Source organism: Lagenorhynchus albirostris, chromosome 4 (assembly GCF_949774975.1).
Source record: "Lagenorhynchus albirostris chromosome 4, mLagAlb1.1, whole genome shotgun sequence".
Lineage (NCBI taxonomy): Eukaryota > Metazoa > Chordata > Mammalia > Artiodactyla > Delphinidae > Lagenorhynchus > Lagenorhynchus albirostris.
In genome coordinates this window covers 23799235-23822091 of record NC_083098.1, presented here as the reverse complement: position 1 = coordinate 23822091, position 22857 = coordinate 23799235, and the positions used below count along the sequence as shown (strand labels likewise).

The window sequence follows — 22857 nt, the reverse complement described above, 5'->3', positions numbered from 1 at the left end:
TACAATAGCCAGGACATGGAAGCAACCTAAGTGTCCATCAACAAATGAATGGATAAAGAAGATGTGGCACATATATACAATGGAATATTACTCAGCCATAAAAAGAAACGAAACTGAGTTATTAGTAGTGAGGTGGATGGACCTAGAGTCTGTCATACAGAGTGAAGTAAGTCAGAAAGAGAAAAACAAATACTGTATGCTAACACATATATTTGGAATCTAAGAAAATAAAAAAAGCTCATGAAGAACCTAGGGGCAAGATGGGAATAAAGACACAGACCTACTAGAGAATGGACTTGAGGATATGGGGAGGGGGAAGGGTAAGCTGTGACAAAGTGAGAGAGTGTCATGGACATATATACACTACCAAACGTAAAATAGATAGCTAGTGGGAAGCAGCCGCGTAGCACAGGGAGATCAGCTCAGTGCTTTGTGACCACCTAGAGGGGTGGGATAGGGAGGGTGGGAGGGAGGGAGACGCAAGAGGGAAGAGATATGGGAACATATGTATATGTATAACTGATTCACTTTGTTATAAAGCAGAAACTAACACACCATTGTAAAGCAATTATACTGCAATAAAGATGTTAAAAAAAAACAGAAAAAAAACAAACAAGTGCTTCTATACTGCATGTACTTGTGACTTTTCATTACTAATTTGTAACATTAGAAAGAAAATTTAGCTATATAGGTTGAACCCATTTCATATAAACCCAGATTCAAATTTCAAATCACCTCATTGTAAATTCCTTAAAAATGCAGAAGTTGGATTTCAAAATTATGGCACTCATTTAACCACCTGTCAATTGTTTAAATATTTTCCACAAATGATGAAGCTTATATTTCCAACTTACCTGTAAATATAGTTTATTGTCTTTTGTTATAGCATCCATTAGTTCTTTCTGTAGAGGTGGGTCTCCATTTACCCAGAGTCCAGTGGTTGAATTATTCCCACTTAAACCATTAGTGCTGTTCTGTTTTTTATACAACAGCACATAAGCTGTGTCCTTGGGAAACCTACTCGTAATTTTCTGGACTGACTGAAATGAAGTAAACGTCACTCTGCTGTCATTAAATAAAAACCATTCTTTTGACATTTCCTTATTTTCCAAATCCTGTTCAATAACTGCACTGGGACTATCTCTCCCTAATAAATGACTCTGGGAGGAGGCTAATGTCAGAGTTTCGGGCTGGTGGCACATCTGGTATGAGGACTCTGTACCTGTGATGTTTCTGGCATAAGAATAGTAATGTCCGCTTTCAGAGGATACACCAGAGTGAACGACAACAGAACTCAATAGATAGGGCACCAATTTTGGGGAGCAAGCTTCTTCAGTCCCAGAAGGCTTTAATTTTTTAGCTAGATTCTCACTAATATCAGTGAAGTCAACATCTAAAGACCAACTTTCTGACAACGAAGAGAAAGAAGTAGTTCTTTTAACTGGCAACTCCAAAACCAGTGGCAGTGACACATTGTCTAGGATTTTTCTTCTCACATGATACTTCTGATCATATGAAAATCTTAGGAGAGTAAGAATAAGGTATTCAGGTTCCTCCGTGATTTGCATAGTTTTCTCGGCATTCTGCAGAGAGGCACAGTTTTCACAATAATATTGGTTGTCACCAGTAAGAATCTCTGGAGCCAAAAAATAATTTAGTAAGTCAGTTACTGAAGATGTGGTTTCACCTCCTGCTTTCTGAGGTACATCTTTATTAACAAGCATCTTGTTAGAGTCATTAGGGATAGAAGTGTCTTCACTACAGCGAAACTCATCAGGACTGTCCACCATTCTTTCATTCACAGCTGAGTAACAGGCAAAGGCAGCTGTTGATGGATTACAGACTCCTGGTTCTTTTGAAGGACCAGGTACACTGGCCTGCATTAGACCACCATCTTGTGTACTGGGTGATGATGCCGGTTCTTGAAAAGACAAGTTTTCCATAGAAGAGGAAGGACAAAAGGCAAGTGAAAGATCTGTAAAGGCTTCCACTTTTTGTGAGGTACTCCTGCAGTTCAAACAACATATGTGAGTTTGTAGTTTTCCTCCAAACATTTTTTCGATTAATGTCTTCTCACTATCACTTGTGCAAGGGGTCTCTGTTAGTACAGCTGCCTTATTGGCTACTTCTTGTAAAGAAGTTTCACTGCACCCCAGACTTTCAGAAAGCTTGTGTGAGGACTGAACTTTCAAGATCTTTTCTTCTTCATGGAGCCTGTAGAAGAGTATATCATTATATAGCTACTTAGCTTAAATTTAAATGTCATTTCTACTTTAAAATATTGGTTGCCTATATAAATAGCCAAATTATTCTTATCAAATATAATGCTTAACTAATAAAAAATCAAGTTTCTCCTCCTTTAATCAAGAGGAATATTGAACAGTTTGAGAAGGTAGATCAGAAGAGAAGTTAGGAACTGTTCCTACGCTATATTCTCATTACACTTTCGTCATACTGCTATTTTATAGCACTTATTATAGTTAATTATACATGTCCACTAACTGTCTTATATATCTTTGTTTGCCTGACACTTCACAGAAAGCCTGGCACAAAGAAACTACTCAACATATCCTTGCTGAATGGAAGGAAGGTTGAGTTCAACTAACTTTACTAGTCATTCACATAACAGAAGGGAGGCAAAGACAGGGAAATACAGGAAGATAATAGGTTTTATTAACTAAGTGGTAAGAAGACAATAAAATTTACCAAACCCACTGAATTATGAACTGGTTTAAAGAGCAGTTATTAATTTTTTTTGTCTCAGGATGCCTTTATACTCTTAAACAAAATTGAGGAACCTAAGAGCTTTCATTTATGTGGTTATACCTATTAATATTTACTGTATTCAAAAATTGAGAATAAAAGTAATATTACATTTAAAAACAATAATAAACTCATTACATGTTAATATAAATAACATTTTTTAAAATAAAAAAATAGTTATATTTTCTAAACCCCCCAAAACTTAGAAGAATGGCGCTGTTTTACATTTTGCCAATACTTCAAGTATCTGGCTTAATAGAAGACAGGCTGGATCCTCATATCTGCCCTGCATTCAGTCTATCGTGATATGTTGTTCTGGATGAAGTATATGAAGAAAATCTGGCCTCAACTACATATAAACAGATGTGCAGTTCGAAAAGGGAAGAGCCCTGAAAGTGTTCTGGGAACCCCTAGGGGTCCTTGTACCACACTTTGAGAACAGCTGGTCTAAAGTAAGAAAATTTTAAAAAGAAACCAAATTGAAAACAAAAGAACACTTTAAAAAATACAATAAATGCAAGGTATTTTAGGGATTAACAGTTGAAATATGTCTTTAAAGGAAACGATGTTTTGTAGAAATAATCTGTTATGAAAGAACATAATTCAAATCATAGCTTTAGAAATACTTCTTACCTGTCTAGTAGAAACCTGAGGTATTCAGAACAGTCTTGTTGTGATCTGGGGGTAAACCATGGAGGTCTGGAAGCCTCAAAGAATATCCGAGGTGCATACGCTTCTCTCTTTTGACAGAGAAAACACAAGGGAGTGATTCTCACACCATGAACCAAATAACTGAAATCTTAATATATAATGCTTAATAAAGATTACTAAAATTACACTGGCTTAACCTTTACCACAAAGTGCCAAACATGAGGGCACATAAAATTAGTTAGAAATAAATTTAGGTAACTTTCAGTCATAACTTCTTATTCTGCAGATGAGAATTAAGATCTAGAGAAACTATGGGACTTGCCCAAGGTCATATAGCTAAATTAATGGCAGAGGGGATTATATCAGAACCCAAGTCTCTTTAAATTAATATAATGCTCCTGGCATTACCCTCTATGTGCTTGAGTCCACAATTAAAAAAAAAAATCAAATCTGAAAAAAATGTTAGTGAATATATATCCTTGCTAAAGTAATAAGGGGCATACTCTACAGAGCCATGCGTACTTATTTTAGGTGAAAATTTCCTTGACTGGGTACACATGTCATAAATGTACAGAATATGAACACACTGGCTAGGGACTTTTCACTGGTTGCTGACTTTCTTTTTTTTAGTACAGAGGCAGTTTAGTGAAGTGGCTGCTAGTGGACTTCAGAGCAAGCTAGGTTGAAATCCTAGATTTTGCCATGACAAAAAAAAAAAGAACTGAAAAAGGCATCTGAAGAGTTGTGATTATAACTTGAAAATTTATAATTTATTTGTGGTATATGACAGAGTTCTCAGTTAAGGAAATTTTTTTATCAAAATAGGAGTGTTTATGGTTTTTTGAAGGAAAGGAATTTGGTGGACTGGTTGAACATGGGTTCCAGAATCATTTGGTTTACATTCCAATCTTGCTGTTTGTTTGCATGACCATGAAAGCAAGTAATGTAAGCCCCATTTCTTCACCTGTAAAATGGGTATGCTACCTTATTACCTCATAGATTGATTTTGAGGATTAAGAGATAATATATGTAAACCACTTAGCACAGGAGCTAGACAAATTTAAATGCTCAATAAATGTTAGTTTTATTAATTATAAGAAGAAAAGCCTTTTAAATTATATAGGGAAAATCTACCTAAAACAATCCTTGTCAGGCTGCAATCAGATAGGGTCTCAACTATGACAGAACTTTAATTAGGTTCTCCTGTTAATTCCTTTTGTCTTTTATTGGGAGTTTGGAAGCCTCCTAAAAATTTTTTCCCAATAGCTCTGACTTAATAATATAGTATACATAATGGATTAATATCTACATGTATACGCAGAGATACACACATATATATTATACAGCTGACCACTGAACAACATAGGGGTTGGGGTGCCTATCCTCTGCTTAGTCAAAAACTTTACAGTATACTGAAAAGTTATACTGTGTATCTGTTCATGTATCTGTGGTTCCGCATCTGCTGATTCAAACCACCATGGATTATGTCGTACTATAGTACATATTTATTGAAAAAAATCCATGTGTAAGTGGACTCCTGCAGTTCAGACCTGTGATGTTCAAGGGCCGACTCTATACAGTATACAGTAAATACAGACTAGTGATAAAGCAAGTGCATAAATCCATTTACTAGAAAACAATGTTTGGGGGGAGTTGCAGGGAGGAGATTTCATCTCCCTTGGTCCTGAGATGTTAAATTTAATATATGAACATATTTCCCCCAGATAGAGAATAGTATAAATGATCCTTTGAGTATCTCATAGGCCATCGCTAATCATCTCATATGTCAATCTTGTCTTGATTCTTTCCATTTAAGAAGTTATACCTGAGATATTTCTCAGCTTGTAGACAGGAAACAAACCATTCCTATCAACTCAATTCCACCGATTCCGAATCTATCTTCTCTTCTGGCTGTAACTACCTACTCCTTTAGACCTCTGTGAAACTAAGACAATCAGAGTATAACCAGAAAATAATATGTATTATTTATAAATGATATATATTATTCATATGTATTACTCAAAACTTAAAGTATAAGTTCCTCAAGCATAAGGATTCCTTTTTGAATGCTTATCAGACTGCATATTGTGTCTCTCAATAAATGTCTGTTTACTATGTGATGTTCTTGCCATTAGCATAAACTCATTTCCTTGGATTAATCTGTGGACATAAATGATTATCACAAAATTTTAAGCTCTAGAATAGGTAAACAGTTTATCCATTAGTTCTAGAGCTTAGAAGTAGTCATAATTAAAGGGTACATATGTTAGAAATGAGATAAAAAAGAAGCCAAGATGCCACAAAATTATTTTAATTGTTCATTACTGTGAAGATCTACCGATTAGTATCTATAAACTTAATATTAAAGATTCATTTTTAACGATTTCTTCATGAAGGAGCTTAACTTTTGGATAGAAAATCAGATATATAATAATCAGTATAATGAGTCAGTAAAATATTCATCTACAAGAATGTAAAGCAGAAGGGAGAAATAAAAACTTAGAGCATATCCTGATTTTAGGCAGTATCTTTTTAGATTTCTATGTGGATTTGTTGTGCTGGGAGGATATATATTATTTCATCAGTTAAAAAGGTTCACCAAGTTTGGTATAATGTGAAGTTTAAAGAACATTTTCAATGCAATTAACATATACACACTACAGACACACTCACCTGTGTATGAGCCAAAAAGGCAAAAAGATGCTGTAATTTTTTCATTAATGAATTGCACCCATTTAGATTTAAAGATAATACTTGTCTTCTGAAACTGAAAGATAATAAAATATAATGATTTTTGTATACATGTATACACACGATGCATTTTTTTAAAAGCTAAAAGGAAGTTAGTTCAAGAACTTATTATCCTCAAAGTAAAATTTCACTTACCTGAAGGCCCTTTACCTGGCAAATTCACTGCCTACCATGTAGTGAAGAAGGAAGAGAATGACGGTAATTGAACTCTTACTACATGGCCTGGCAATGGCCACGTGCAGTCACATATTATTCCTATCTTCTGGATTAGCAAATAGAAATAGATTAAGCTATTAACTAATAACTTAAGTAAACAACTTTTGAATTCTTTCACATCTGCATGAAATAAAAAAATATGCCGTCATCAAAACTACTATGAAGTTAGAGTGATTTAAAGAGTGTGGTACTAGTGCCAGATGGGAAAAGAAGCTATACAAAAAACAGTATAGGAACAAATGGGTATCCATTTGGAAAAAAAATGGAATTAGATTAAGATTTCACATCATTACAGATGCCACAGAGGAGTAATGAGCTAAATGTAAAATACAAAAGTACTGAAGAAAAAAAAAAAAGTACTGAAGTATTTAAAAGAAAAAAAAAGGTGGGGAAGGGGTATAGAGGGGAAGGCTTCCTAAAATTCAGACACTATAAATGATAAATAGCAGATTTGACTACATAAAATAAAAAAATTGCAAACAAAACACTCCACAAATTTGAATCATACTGACTGGAAGAAAGCATGAAACAAAGGATTATCACCCATAGTATATATAAATCAGTATGAAAAAGAAAAGGACCCAACAGAAAGGTGCACAATGGAAAAAATAGGTTATTCAAAAAATAAACACAAATGAACAAAGAAAACTAGAGAGGGAAAAACTCTGTAATGGTCAGCAATACACATTTTCCTCCAGATTGGAAAAATTTTTAAAGACTGATTATATCAAGTACTGCTAAAGGCATGGGGTCATAGGTACAATCATGTATTCGTATGCAAGTTCAAATGCTATAGCCTTTCTGGAAGCAATTTGGCATACCCTATTCAAAGAATATCCTCTATAACTGCATATGGGCAGAAAGATATTAATTATAAGCAAAACAATCTAATATTCATCAAAGGAATATGATTAAATAAATCATGGTACACCTATTTACTCAGAATGACACAGTTCTGTCATTTGTACTAACGTGGGACTCTTTCCAACACAAATCATTAAAAGAAAAAAAACAAGTGGCTGGAAAAGAATATATAAATAGGATCCTTTATAAACACATTTTTAAAAAAACAATTCATTTGTTCTTGTACTAGATAAATCTTATCTCTGTACAAAAAATAGGTTTGGAACAATACAAGCAAAACTGTTAACAAATTACCCTTGGGGATGGGAATGTCTGATTTTTATTTTATGTACTTCTAGATTTATTTTTTTAAAACCACAAAGAATTTACATATTACCAAAGAAATAAAATATCCTGTCTGCTTATTCTGAGATAGTATTGGCCACTGTACAATAAGATGTGCTCTTTGAATTGTGGTTGCCAGTTATAACTGCTTTGGGTCTCTGCTTTCTCTATCATCTGTAAAATGAGACGGCTGGATTAGATGACCTCTGGTGGTGAGACATGGATTACTTTAGCTTTATGCCTAGTATCATTTGTGTCTAAGAGTATACATTTTCTTAAAAAAAAAAAAAATCCCAAATACAAACAAACCGAAAGACAAAAGAAAACACTAGACCAAATGAAAAACACCTTAGTGTTGACAGTATATTCTGAGGCCAGGAAAGAAAATAAAGCTAAACTCTTTATCTTTCAGTTTATGATTCCTCTACGTAGGCATAAAAACTTACACGGGCTTAGAACTCAATTTGTAAACATCTTTGCTCAAGTCCCATGAATACTCTATTGGTACAGAAGAGAAAAATTCAACCATGCTTTTGCCTTCAGGAAAATTTATCATTATTTTGTACCTTTACAGATTGTATTCACATAGCTAACAACCTCTGATTTCCTATTTGCTTGGCTGCAAAAGAAAATGAATTTGAAAGTAAATCTGTAAGACGGCAAAGAAACATGTCTGTTTATACAGTTGTTCAGTATCTATCAACTTGGGGTGGGAAGCAGAGCTTGAATTTCCTTAACAGCAACAAAGGAGTTATTGATCTGATAAAACAGCAAAATATCTATAAGCAGAAAAAACATGACCACCTTAAAAGATACACAGGTTAAAAGAAACAGGATAATAACAAATTAGTACTTGAGGACCCTTAAATTCTGAAATAAGCTCAATCAATACCTCTGTTACATTAATAAATATCAACTTGGAGTAATTCAAAAGACTCTAAATACAATATATAATATAAACATGAAGTAGAATTTATATAAGTTAACATTTTAGAAGTTCCTGAGCAGTAAAAGCAATTCATTTCTGAATAAGGTAATTATATGAAAATATGAATATTTCTGCCATATATAGGAAATAATGTGAAGATAGTCCCACCATTTACATTTCATCAACATGCAACAATTTCTACAGTTAAAATGAAAACAAACAAACAAAAAAGCTCAAATTTAAACTTACTCTGTGGCCATAAACAATGCTTGTATAACACTGTTCATATAACATGTATTCCCTAGATTAATAAGACCAGTTTTCCCAGTTTCAGATTTTCCAGAAAGTCTAGACAAGCAAGATGCCAAAGAATTGGATTGAGAAGTCCAGGCACTTTGACTGAGAATCAGTTTAATCTTCTCTTCACTGGGCTTAGGAAAATCCTGTAGATCATAAAGAGGAAAAGTAGTGTAAAAATATAAACTTTTTTTTATTAAGTTAACACCATAAACAAGATTCTTCCACTGACACTTAACCTTTGTTTTCTCCCACTTAGTTTGGAAATCACTGATAATACTTGAGCAGTCATCAAAAAATCAAATTACACTACATGGCAAAAATAATTGTCTCCTAAAATGAATAAGTATCTCCTAAGGTAGAGTTTATCAAGCTGAGGAATACTCAAGAACCAGGAATTGAAGTCACATTTGAATTATTTATATTTCCTATTTGCCAGCAAAATGTTTTCAAAATAAACCTCTGACATCAGAGAGTATATTGCAGTGCTATTCAAAGGCAGTAGAATAAGGACTTAAATTAGTACAGAATTGAATAAGCTTAACAAACAATTTGCTTTCAAATTTTGTAGTGAAAATAATATCTCCTTTTCATTCAATACTAATATTTACCCAGTACTAACCCTTAGAAATAAAAGCTCAAAGTAATCAGGGAATGAAAAATGAAAGCATCTAAGCACAATGACCTCTGACTTTAAGAAATAAAACTCAATCTCATGTTTAACCATATAGAAATATTATTACAGGATACAGTTTCTTCCCTGCTTTGTGACATATGAGATATAAGTGTAAGTGGTTTCAAGCATGAGTAGAGCACTGGAGAATAAGGAAAGTTGGTAAAATCATTCAGGCTTTTTTGGACTATTACCATCGAATGTACTTAGAGCTCAGAAAACATTTTCTGAAGGAATTTTAATCTTTGGATTTGATTTTGCTGTTGTTGTTGTTGACAGCTAATGGAAAGTGCTTCCCTTGGTTTAAGAGGGAGATCCTTGATTCTTCCGAGCCTATTTCAGTTATCAGAATTTTCAACATTCAGCAGTGAAGAATGACATTTAACAACAGCAATAGCTTTCATCTATGGACACAGCGACACTGCAGAAAGAGATTAACATTACTATCAAATCCATGACAAAAACGAGTTTGCAGGGCAGAAATAGAGACACAGATGTAGAGAACAAACGTATGGACACCAAGAGGGGAAAGTGGCGGGGGGTGGTGGTGGTGGGATGAACTGGGAGACTGGTATACACTAATGGGACTAATGTATACACTAATATGTATGAAATGGATAACTAATAAGAACCTGCTGTGTAAAAAAATAAAATTCTAAAGTTCAAAAAAAAAAGTAAAAAAAGAAAACAAAAAAAACCCAAAAAAACCCTTTTATACATAAAGACATTTACTTCTGAAGTGTCAAACTGTCATACCACTAGTACACAATAATTGCTGAACAGTCTTGTGTTCTGGGCTCAGTTTGATTTAGCTAACTCTAAAGTAAAAAGAGCATGCTCTGAATTCACTTCAGATACATAAGAAGTAAAGATAATGAGACCTTATATTTTATTTCAGATCTCAAAAACGAACACTGTTAATAGAAATGATTTGTAATAACTTCTGAATACACCTAGCTGAGGCAAGTTCTTCAATTCTTGTTCTTCAATTCTTTTGCTCTACCCTGATGACGCAATAAATCTACTAAGAGGAAAGTGTGCTTATTGTGACCCATTTTTCAAGACAAACAGAATCAACGCTTTTTAGATCCAGTTATCTATACAAAGTTGAAAACCAGTAAGTTCACAAATAATTCAAGTAAAGATTCTATGAAATATGGACATTCATGAACAATGCATAGCAAAAATGAAATAAAAAACAGAAGAAATGTAAGTCAAATATTTTATTAAAGTGTCTTTCCTTGATTCTAAGACATATCTTACATATTTTAACGTTTCTGATATTGGGATGCAACTCTGATGTATGTATTAACTTAATGTAGCATTTTTTAAACCAAATCTCCCCCAAAGGTATTACAAATTTACAGGGACACCTTATCATTGTTGGCATTGTAGAACTGAAGAAATATGGTTATTAATTTAGATTAGTTATAGTAAATAAGAGATTACTCCCTAAAAATTAATGAAACTTGATTCCAATTACATATTTTATTACATATAAAAGGCATAGTTCCATAAAATAGTAAAATGAATAGCTGCTTATAGGAATGTTTCACCGCATTCATCTATCACATCATGGGCTGCAGCTCCGCAAATACTGGTGCAACTATTATCATACCTTTATTGCTTCCAGGATAGGTTCGTAGAGATCTGGAAATCCAGAATAATGATACATCATACAGTGTATCAGTTCTGTTAATTGCACTAGGAAGGTTGTACTGGAAGGCAGACCATCACTTTTGAAGGAGTGAACCAAATTAACTACATGAGGAACAATCTGAACAGAAAAGAAGACAAACATTCCTCTATTTATACAAATTGTCAACAAATCCTCTAGCCTACAAATGGAATGCAAATGTTACACGATCAGCAAATGCTTTTCTGTATGTTTAGTCACTGCCTTTTTCTAAAAAAGTTATGAAGCTAAACATTTCTAGAATATCAAGGTAAATCTAGGTTTAAATCACATATAATTGTAATTCCATATAAGACCCCTCTCCTCATTCTTAGACTCCATCTAAAACTAAGGTACAAACAAATTAAGGTACAAAATAGGAGCCTTAGTCACTGCCACCATTCTAAAAAATGGCTTAAGTTGAAAAATGTTAGGGCTATTATATTTACCAGATTGTTCAGTAGGGAGAAAGTTTTAAAAGATAAACCCAGAATTAGCTTAAGAGCTCCATCTAGTGTGAATTTTAGATTTTTCACTTGAAAGAATTATACAGGAGTATGAACATTAAAGTCTACTTCAAAAAACCTTCAAGATAATTTATGCATGTAACTAAAATTACAGATCAGACTTCCCCAGTGGCGCAGTGGATAAGAATCCTCCTGACAATGCAGGGGACACAGGTTCAAGCCCTGGTCCAGGAAGATCCCACATGCTGCGGAGCAACTAAGCCCGTGTGCCACAACTACTGAGCCTGCTCTCTAGAGCCCATGAGCCACAACTACTGAAGCCCGCGTGCCTAGAGCCCGTGCTCTGCAACGAGAAGCCACCGCAATGAGAAGCCCGTGCACCGCAACGAAGAGTAGCCCCCACTCGCCGCAACTAGAGAAAGCCCAGGCGCAAAGACCCAACACAGCCATAAATAAACAAATAAATAAAATTATAAATAAATAAATAAAAATAAAATTACAGCTCAGGCTACAGCAGTACCTCTCTTTAAGATAAGGGACTACCTCTATTTTACGGTCGGTGTCTTATGTAAGCATGGTTATCCTTGCTAACAATCCCTATGCCCCACCTCCGAAAAGAAGAGACAGTTCTAAAACTAAAGTGAATTAGAAATTTCTCTTATTTTTAAGGAATTGGGGTTAAAAATGAAGGCGAAATCTAAAATGCTCATTGCTCATAAATATGTAGAAAACTATTAATACTGATAATAAGCACAACAATGTCCTTTCATTATAAAATTACAATAAAAAGTCAATACAGAGCCAATCACATATTTAAGAGGTTATTAACAAAATAAAATAAATTCTATTATGCAGTAATGGCTCATTCCATTAGTACGGTGCTATACTTGTCTCAACTAATTATTACTTATAATCTGATACTACATATTTACAGTTCACATGTAAAAAGCATCTTACTCGTCTAACTCGTGATAAAAGTGAAGTTATATAGCTCTATGGACTTATCATCAAACAGCAGTGACAACAATTATAGTTATATCCCAATCAACTCCCTTCCTTCCTGTAGAAAGAAAATCATATTCTTAAATTAACACTGCTATTCTCATTCTGCTGTCTCTGGTTTTACTCTTGTGCTTTGAGGTCTGAAATCACACTTTAGCTTTTGCACCACTTTCTTTAATCTTACCTCCAAAAAAGGTATTAATCTGACCATAAAACTACCAGTTCCTAATGGTTCACTCTACTGCTATCATCTCTACATTTCAAAGCAAATCTGAATTATAAGTTTGCTCCATAAAGCCATATCTATCAGATACTCTCTTGCTAAAATAGTCAGAAATCCAAATTATTGTTTCTTCAGAGGTGACAGGAGAGACAGAGATGGAAGGGAAGAGGAAAGAATTTTTAAAATGATTGTTTAATTTACAAATACCAAATCTTCTAAAAGCTAGCGTACAATCTTCCTAGTGTAGATTGGACCTCTGCAGTCAGATAATACACATAATTGTCTACTACTACATCCTATGTCAAAATGATCACTGACGTGGAAATAACACTAAGTTCTTCACAAGCATATAGATAGACATCCAAGCAGGTTATTACCTTCTAAATATCTGAAAGTTGATTTTTTTTCTGAATGAGCAAATCTAAATATTTGCAGACATTATTGTGATACTCATTAAACTTAAGTTACTATTTGAGAAAATGTGTATAACTTATTTAATTAGAAGCTTTGATATTTTCTCTTTTGTTAAAAATTTTTTTTCCACTTATAAAAAGCATACGAAAAGCAACTTGGTCCATAATAACACACACTATAATTTCAATCTCAGTTTGCTCTAAAATATTCTAAATGTATAATACAATGAATAATGATGCTGGTGATTCCAGATTATTGTTCATTCTTAGCAACTCCTAAACCTGAGTCCTTCGCTGAGTTATTTAGAGTTATAGGTGATTTAACTACCACATGATCCACTACTAGATGCCCAAGTTAATTTTAGTTGAGTAGCAGGTCAGGATACACACAGAATGTAGAGAGTTAGTAGGTCTTTGTTTTTAGACTTTACTAGGCCAGATCACAATTTTCTACTTTAGATCTAACTGTTCTTTAAATAAATGATTTAATATTTACTTATTTCAGTAGCCAAATATTTCAAAGTCAACCATTTGCCATTTCAATTACTATTTTCAGGGGGAAAAAAAGCAATACAAGGTAAGGAGATATCTTCTATCTTTAAAAAAATTGAGCAAAGAAATAGGTTTAGAGTACAGCAAAAGTGACTTTTCAGAGAGATTAAGGAATGTATGGAGAGCAATAAATATTAGAATGGATGATTTCCTTCCCAGAAATTCTGAAAATAAACCTTTTCTCAAATGGCCTATACATGATCATGCCTGAAGACAGGGAAAAATAGTTGTTTTTTTTCCCTTGGAAGATTTTGCTAGTATAGCTGCTGTATTAGCTCAAGTGTGAGTTTTGTTTGTGTAATGGATATAAGGTTATTAACTGATGATCAAGCTCACCAATTAGGGCAATGAACTGCAGAAATCACTCACCCTAAGAGATAATGTATAATGTAATTACTTGTTAGTAAGGTTTACTTCTATTAAGCCTGAAGATTTTGGAAATGAGGCACCAGGTAGCCTATGTGAGTATATAATTCTCTGAGGCTAGTTACATTTCTAGCTGACAATCAACAACTGAAATTCTGCACTTTATCAGTCTCCTTTGAATTTGTTTGTGGTGGGTCAGTATTCCTAAGATTTTAACATTGTGGGTGTGTTGATAATGAGTTTCTAGTCCTGTAAAACTGAGGATCAGACCTTGGAGGAAGCACGTAACCACATACACCACTGCTTTCCTGTGATCCCCTAGATAGAAAAATGGACAGGTTCCTAAAATAACATTTTGTCATTTTTCACCTGCAATAACTGATAATCAAATAATCAAAATCAAATCAAATCAAAAGCAGTGATGTAGCTGGTTAAAAGTGGAAGGATTCTGGATATATTTTAAAGGTGGAATCAACAGAATTTGTAGGATATGGCCTGAAAGAGAATGAAAAGCCCTAATTCTGGGGCAACAAAACAAAGACTTATGGTTTCATGCTTCTGAAATTCTAAAGCAGTCAGTGGTTTTTTTTTTTTTTTTTTTTTGTGGTACGCAGGCGTCTCACTATTGTGGCCTCTCCCGTTGCAGAGCAAGGCTCCAGACGCACAGGCTCAGCGGCCATGGCTCACGGACCCAGCTGCTCCGTGGCATGTGGGATCTTCCCGGACCGGGGCACAAACGTGTCCCCTGCATCGGCAGGCGGACTCTCAACCACTGCGCCACCAGGGAAGCCCTAGTCAGTGGTTTTAAACCATTTGTCTCCTACACTGTTCACCTGTGCAACACACAACCAACAGTGACACTGACATGTGACATCTCTCATGTACAAGAGTAACTTTTAACTTTCAATTGCTGGTTGTGATTGCAAGTGGAGCAATTTTGGTGAGACCCAAAACATTCTAAAAACATATTCTTTGGAAGGAAATCTCACAATCTCAATTTTAAAAGGAATCATAAAGCTACATGAAAATAGTTAGATTTAGGACCAACCTACAAGGTTTTCACAAATACAAATGTGACTCAATATTAAATTGAAATTTTAAAACAAGTCTTTTCAGTGTAGAAAGCTTGTGTCATAACTTACCAAATGGAACGCCTCTGGAGAATGCTGAAAACTAAGCAGCATGTGAGAAAGAACTGTGAGAGCACCGGGTCTCACAAGAGGAAACCAAAGCCGATTAAAAACCTGCAGAAAAGACAAGACATCCACTTTAAGAGTTGGTAGGGAAATAACTAATCCAATCAGTGATTATCTTCCTAGGGCCAAAAATTATTTGTGTAAATATCCCCTTTCCTGAGAAGTTCTGTCATAACATATGTTATTAAATTCTGGGAAAGGGAGAAAGTTGGGAAATAATATGACAGAGATCAAGAGAATAAAGGGACCTAACCAACTCTGAAAACTCCCTGATCAAATAAAAATCTGTCAAACCATGTTTACAAGGTGATATCTCCTTGGTCCTTTATTCATTCAATACATTCAGCAAATACTTATTGACCACCTACTGCTGCTTGGCACTATTCTAAGTACTGGAGATACAATGGTAGATTAAAAAAAAAAGAAATCTCTGATCTTACAGGGCTTACTGTCTAGAGGGTGAGTAGAGACAATACAAAGTAACATGGGAGAGAAATGCTATGAAAGCAGGGTATGTTGAAGAGGGAGTGCTGAGTGGCAAAAAGATCTGCGATTTTATATACGGAATTTAAAAAATGCATCGTGATAAAGGTGATACCTGACTTAAAAAAACTGAAAGGAATGAGAGTAAGTCTGACAGATAACTTGGAGAAGAGCGTAGGAAGCAGAGCAAAGGCCCTGAGGCCTCCACCCTGGTGGACTAGAGATATAACAACTAGGGCAGTGTAAGTAAAGCACAGAGACTGAGGCAATAATAGTGGGAGACTGGATGAAAGAAGTAGCAGTGGGCCAGATCAGGTAGGACCTTGTGTGACACCTGAAGAGGACCAAGGGCAGGAGCTGCAAGGCTACTGCAATCAATATAGCAAGGGGTGGGCTTCCCTGGTGGCGCAGTGGTTGAGAGTCCGCTTGCCGATGCAGGGGACGTGGGTTCGTGCCCCGGTCCGGGAAGATCCCACGTGCCGCGGAGCGGCTGGGCCCGTGAGTCATGGCCGCTGAGCCTGCGTGTCCGGAGCCTGTGCTCCGCAACGGGAGAGACCACAACAGTGAGAGGCCCGCGTACCGCAAAAAAAAAAAAAAAAAAAAAAAAATCTATCTATCTATCTATATATATCAAGGGGTGGGAGGGAAAAATCAGGGGTTAGATTGTGGATAAGTTGAACTTGAGATCCACCTGTCTAAGTTGGGTAAGTGAATATGGAGTTCATGGGAGAATAATGGACTTGAAATATAAACCTGGCAGTCATTAACTTAGAGACATTATTTAAAGCCATGGGTCACTATAAGTATGGACTGAGAAGAAAGTGAACCAGAGATGTGATTCTAAGGCACTCCAAAGTTAGAAAGATCCACTACAGGAGACTGAGAAGCCAGTGAACTAGGACAAAAGTCAGGAGAGTATAATGTCCTGGAAACTAGCAGGAAAGTGTTTCAAGAGGGAGTGATCAACTATGTCAAATGACTAACAGGTCAACGAGAGAAGGCTTGAGAAATAACTCCTGAGTTAAGCAACACTGGAAAGCACTGGTGTCAAAGATAGCTTTGGCAGAATAATGGTGGTAAAAGTTTGATTAGCTGGGATTCAAGAGATAACGGGAGGAATGTGTTTTCATAATAAATATTTGAAAACAGCAAAATTATTTTAATTACCTAATCTTAAGTAGCATTTTAAATTTCTAAAGCCCATTCAAAAGAAAACCAAAAACAAGACCACATTCAAAATTAGACACTTTAAAGGGGACAACCCAAAGATAAAAAGACTTATTATATGGGTCCATATATTCCAACAGATTTATACACTCCCACTTACCAGTTCTATCTTCAGTAAAGTAACATCTATCAAAATAGTAAACTTCTGGACAGCTGCCAGTCCTTTCAGGAGTGCAATCACCCATGTGTCTACATGCTGAGCCAACGGCCAGGAGAGCCAGTCAATCATTCTGAAAATTGAAGGAAAACAAAACTATCAGCATTGAAAATATCTTTAACATTACTCATTGAGGAATAACAGGAGTTATACTAGATAATCACTCACTTTGTGACTCAAACTGAGCTTGCTTGTGAAAAGTACTATTCAAGATGTAGAAATGACTATAATGGGTGCTAGAACTCAAGGAGTTTCCAATCTTGTAAGCTGACAGTTTCTTATATAACATATTTGCATAAAAATAATTTCTGATAAACAAGCATTTTGCATAAATGCAAAGTTTTAAACATGCTATATAGTGAGTGGTATCAATAATTTATTAGGCAAATTTACTCTAAGAAGAACAGTTAAAATATGGCTATCTGGGACTTTCCTGGTGGTACAGTGGTTAAGAATCCATCTTTCAATGCAGGGGACACTAGTTCAATCCCTGGTTAGGGAACTAAGATCCCACATGCCACGGGGCAACTAAGCCCGAGTGCTGCAACTACTGAGCCCACACGCCACAGCTACTGAGCCTGCACCACAACTAGAGAGAAGCCCATGCACTGCAATGAAGAGCCCACGTGCCGCAACTAAGACCAGATGCAGCCAATAAATAAATAAATAAATATTAAAAAAACAAAAATATGGCTATCTGAACTGAGACATATGGATACGAACCAAAATTTCTACTTTCTGGTGATTACAGTCTAAATATGAAATGCAGTGTTAAAAAAGACTATATTTTGAATTGTGAAACAGGTCTCTTCATCCCTTTCAAAATCTTACCATACAAAGACAACAAGAAGAAATTTCAAATAGATAAAAAGGGCACCAAATGTGTAAATACTGAAGTGGCCTCATTTTGTAATAATGAGTGTTTTTCTTTTTGAGTACCAATCCCGTTTAATGGAAATAAAGATAAAGTAATATGGGGTGTGATGGAGACTATCCTTAATGTTACACATCAACCACAATGAAAAAGACTGCTATGACTCTTTTGGAAAGCAACTGGGCCAAATGTTCATATTATTTGATCCAGTAATCCAATTGGGAGGACTATATAATAAAAAAAATAGTAAAACAAACCAGGATTTTAAAGTCAGAATGATATAGTTTAAAAATCTCAATTCACCATTTATTAGCTGGGGAACCCTAAATACTTATGTAAGTTATTTAACTTCTTTGTGTCTCAGTTCCTTATCTGTAGATTACGGATAAATTTTACAGGACCGATGTGAAGGTTAAATGAGTTAATACACTGGAAATACTGTGAATGTCTTTCTTCCAAATATTTACACAGGTGGCAATAAATAAATACTTTGATTGTACAAAATGTAAAATATAAATACTAAGTACATAAACACGTGACCAAAAGAGCAACTAACATGTCAAAAGGACTGACTTTCATATGATACGTTATAAACTATCTATCAATACATTAACATTGGAGTGTTATCTTTATTAAGGTTTTTGCTCTTAAGATTAAAATGTTTCATCAGACATTAAGAGTGGCTCCAAAGTTCAAACTTATTTTACTACGAGTTATTTGTACGTTCCCTCTGCTCCCTGCACACATTTTATCTCCCTTCTTGTTTTTCTGGCCAACAATGATGGTTGTAAGTCATTAAAGTAGTCCCTAACAGCTGTTCCACGTCTCTCAACTATTGTTAGCCTGGTTTTCACAAGTCTGTGGCCACTCTAAGTACATGAAGTAGAAAGTAGAGATACTTGCATTTGTGTACAAAGAGTATATTCACTGCAGCACTGCTTATGATACAGAAAAAATGCAAATTATCTAAATGTCCATCATAAGGAAATGGCTAAATATACTATGGTATTGATACTATGAAACATTATGTTGAGTTTTAAAAGATGAGATAGATCAATATGAATCTACCAACAGGGATCTAACACAGAAAGATCTGAGATATTGTTGAATTAAAAAAGAAAAAAATGCCAGTAAATCTTTTTTTTTTTTTTGCGGTACGCGGGCCTCTCACTGCTGTGGCCTCTCTCGTTGCGGAGCACAGGCTCCGGACGCACAGGCCCAGTGGCCATGGCTCATGGGCCCAGCCGCTCTGCGGCATGTGGGATCCTCCTGGACCGGGGCACGAACGCGTGTCCCCTGCATCGGCAGGCGGACTCTCAACCACTGCGCCACCAGGGAAGCCCGGTAAATCTTTTTAAAACTGTTTTTTGTTTGTTTAAAAGAAAACATATGAGTACATATTGTATATATATTTTTTAGCGTAAATACGTGCACAAAAAAACATGTGGTTTAGATAAGGAATATATGTGCGCACATCTCTTTGGCTGTATGGACTCTTCCCCATGGGGAGCAAAGTCCCAGAGTAGAACCAGGTTGGGCTCCCTAGCACACAGGGCCCAAGGCCAGAACTCCCTTTAGCTCAGGTCTAAGGGGGGTACTAGTAAAGAGTGAGGGGGCAGAGTAGAAAATTCCACTTGGCCATGGCTTTTCATTATCTCTAATCACCCAATCAGCCTTTTCCTCCATCCTCTCCATTTCTAGCTTCCCATCTCATAAGCCTCTAGTCTTTATCTTATCCCGTGTGTACCCAATCTCCTAACCACCCTAAAGATACTTCAAGTCAGAAGTAACACAAATTAGAAGCCACTCATTCAAAAAATATTTGAGTATCTATTATATAATAGGCACTGTGTTAAGTGCTAAGAATATAATAGTAAAATATGGTTTCTGCCCTCAAACTGATAAGGAAAGTTAGGAAATTCTCAACAGTCACACAATAAGTACTAGTACTGGTATCTGAACTAAGCTCTGCTGGCGTATAATGCAACACCTTTGGCTACACTTTAATTATATTCTAGTCTTGCTTCAATTTGATTGGACTTACGTATGCTCAAATCCTCTCAGACAAAGGCACTATAGAATCAGTTATTTTTATGGTTAACTACAGTAATCTTATCCACCATGTATTGGTTACACTTTGAATTTTAAGGACACTTAACTCCGATAGGCTGATTTAATTTCTTACTATTTAAAGAACAGTTAGCTGTAGTTGTAATAAATCTTGTTTCCTCTGTTACATTGTGGGCTTAAGAACAGCGATCTTGTTGTTTTGTTTTTTAATCTTTAATCTTTGATCTGCATTAAAATGGAGCTCAAATTTGTTGAACAAATGAAACCATTTCTCTCTATAGCCAAAAAAAGTACATGCAACTTGAAAATCTTAAAATTGGCAATATTATGAAAGGCCACAAAATAGATTTAATCTTAATTTGTAGAGAATAAAGCCAATTTTCACTTTATTGTAGGTAGCAGCTTAAGGGCTAGATCCAGCCTTCAGTTTTATTTGTTCCAATGTTTTAAATATTAGAAAACTCCACATAAAAACTGGATTTCAGTCTCCTTTTGAAAAATCAGATTAGCAACACTGAACTCAAATTTCCCTGTGATAACAAGACAACTGGAGTTGAGGATCAGCTTTCTCTTTCAGAAAATGCTTGCATACCCCATTCCCTATTACTTCAGTTACCCCGGCCTATTTCATACTTTAATGTTACTATCTGGTTCTTGTACAATACCTGCATTTGCATTTCTTTGGATTACAGAAAATGACAGTAAAGCATGACAAGTGCTATGTGTGGGGAAGCGTAGAGTATGGGGGAGTAGAAGGTGGGAGTGTGATAAAAGTAAACATTACTATTCTTTTCAATTACATTTGCAATACAAGAATAATTACTCCAGGTATATTATAAGTTAAATAGGATCATGTCAGATAAATTGGAAATGCAATGGAAACTGGATCACAACTTTCCATAGAAACATAGGTAAAAATTAATTTACAAATATATCTTAAAAATAAATTTGTAAATTGGACACTATGGTTGTTTTGAAGAGGTTAAAAAATTAAGACTAAGAGTGCCATACAGAACATTATAAATCAACTATAAGAAAAAAAGAGAGAGAAAAAAAAGACTAAATGCTAGAGGGCGAGAATTGTACACATGTAGCTTTCTGAGAACCCAAAATAAATACTTAAGTTTACAGGTTACTTTATGACTGTAATTTACAACAGGTACACAGAAACCACTGTTCTAAATCCTTACATTTTAGGGAACTTCCCTGGTGGTCCAGTGGTAAAGAACCTGCCTTACAATGCAGGGGCGCAGGTTCCTGTCTTCTTCTTGAACTAAGATCCCACATGCTGCAGGGAAACTAAGCCCACACATCACAACTACTGAGGCTCATGCGCCTCAACTAGAGAGCCCATGTGCCACAACTAGAGAGCCCATGTGCCACAACTAGAGAGCCCATGTGCCACAACTACAGAGCCCACGTGCCACAACTAGAGAAGAGGAACCCCACACACCACAACTAGAGAGAAGCCCACATACCACAACTAGAGAGAAGCCCACGCACCACAACTAAGACCTGACACAGCCAAAAATAAATAAATAAATCCTTACATTTTATTTAAATGTGCTATGCATACACACATACATGTGCACACAGGAAATAAATAGAAAAAAATTATAAAACAAAACCAGACAGATATGAAACAAGAACAGGAAGACAGGAAAAGCTCAATTAGAAAAATATAGTCATTGAAATAAAGACACTCAATAACTGGAATAATCTCTACAAATGGGTACCTTTGAAGGAAAAACTAGTAAATTATAAGACAGTATTGATGCTCTTCCCCTTAGATCACCACAAGGTCTGCACCCTCATTTCCTTCATATCTTTATTTCATGGTCACCTTCTCAGTGAGGCCTTCCTCATCTATCATATTTAAAATTGCAAACCATTCCCCATGCTTTCTTGCTTTCCTATCTACTTTTTTCCAAAAACGCTCATCACTATCCAACACACAAAATTATTTTACTTACCATACTTAATGAAATCTAAAACAAAATCAGTTTTAGGATGTAAAACTTAGTTTATGTACCACTAAGGCAAGAAAAGTCCTGTAATCTAAACTAGAACACCAATGACTGTACCTTTCCACATTTTAGCATCTCTGAGATCAGGATGTATCTCTTCAAATATGTTACTGATATTGCCTGCCTGCCTCTCCAGCTAGAAGCCCATTAGGATATTTCTACCCATTTGTTCAACGAGGTTTTTAAACACTGCTTGGCACTCATAGTAAGTGCCCAATAAATGTGATTTTAATAGTTGAAAGAATGACTGATTGAATTAATAAAAGCACAAGAGTTCTGAGAAGCAAAAATAACATTAAGTTTACACCTAGAAATATAAGAATAAAACTGCAAAACATCAAGGATAAAGAGAAAAGCATAAACATTACCAGAAGACCCTAACTACTCACAAAGGAACGATAATCAAATTGACTGCAGACTCCACATCAGCAACAATAGATGCCAGAAGACAATGCAGTATTATTTTCAAAATGCTAAGAGAAAATAACTATCAAATTAGAATTCTGTATCTTGCCAAATCATCTACTTGGGAATAAGCAAGAAAAAAACCCCATTTCAAACAAAGGCTAAGAAAGTATTACCCAGAGGTTCTGGTTGAAAGAGAAAGTGAAAGTATGTACTAAGTAAAAGTATATACTTAGCCAGAAAAAAAAAGATC

The 22857-nt window shown here is 35.3% G+C and overlaps 1 protein-coding gene across 3 annotated transcripts in view; it reads right to left on the bottom strand.

Moving 5' to 3' along the window:
- The window catches only part of USP38 (ubiquitin specific peptidase 38), a 33762-nt gene that overhangs the window by 7709 nt on the left and 3196 nt on the right, over positions 1 to 22857 (bottom strand). Inside the window, exons 3-9 of one of the 3 annotated variants that reach the window (XM_060147689.1) lie at positions 17172 to 17301; positions 15308 to 15409; positions 11086 to 11244; positions 8747 to 8940; positions 6088 to 6181; positions 3397 to 3503; positions 855 to 2214 (exon numbers count right to left, since the gene is read on the bottom strand). In XM_060147689.1, the coding sequence (XP_060003672.1) occupies positions 855 to 2214; positions 3397 to 3503; positions 6088 to 6181; positions 8747 to 8940; positions 11086 to 11244; positions 15308 to 15409; positions 17172 to 17301 (2146 nt within the window). The remainder of the gene's footprint in view (positions 1 to 854; positions 2215 to 3396; positions 3504 to 6087; positions 6182 to 8746; positions 8941 to 11085; positions 11245 to 15307; positions 15410 to 17171; positions 17302 to 22857) is intronic. The other 2 variants (XM_060147691.1, XM_060147690.1) reach the window with 2 other exon arrangements.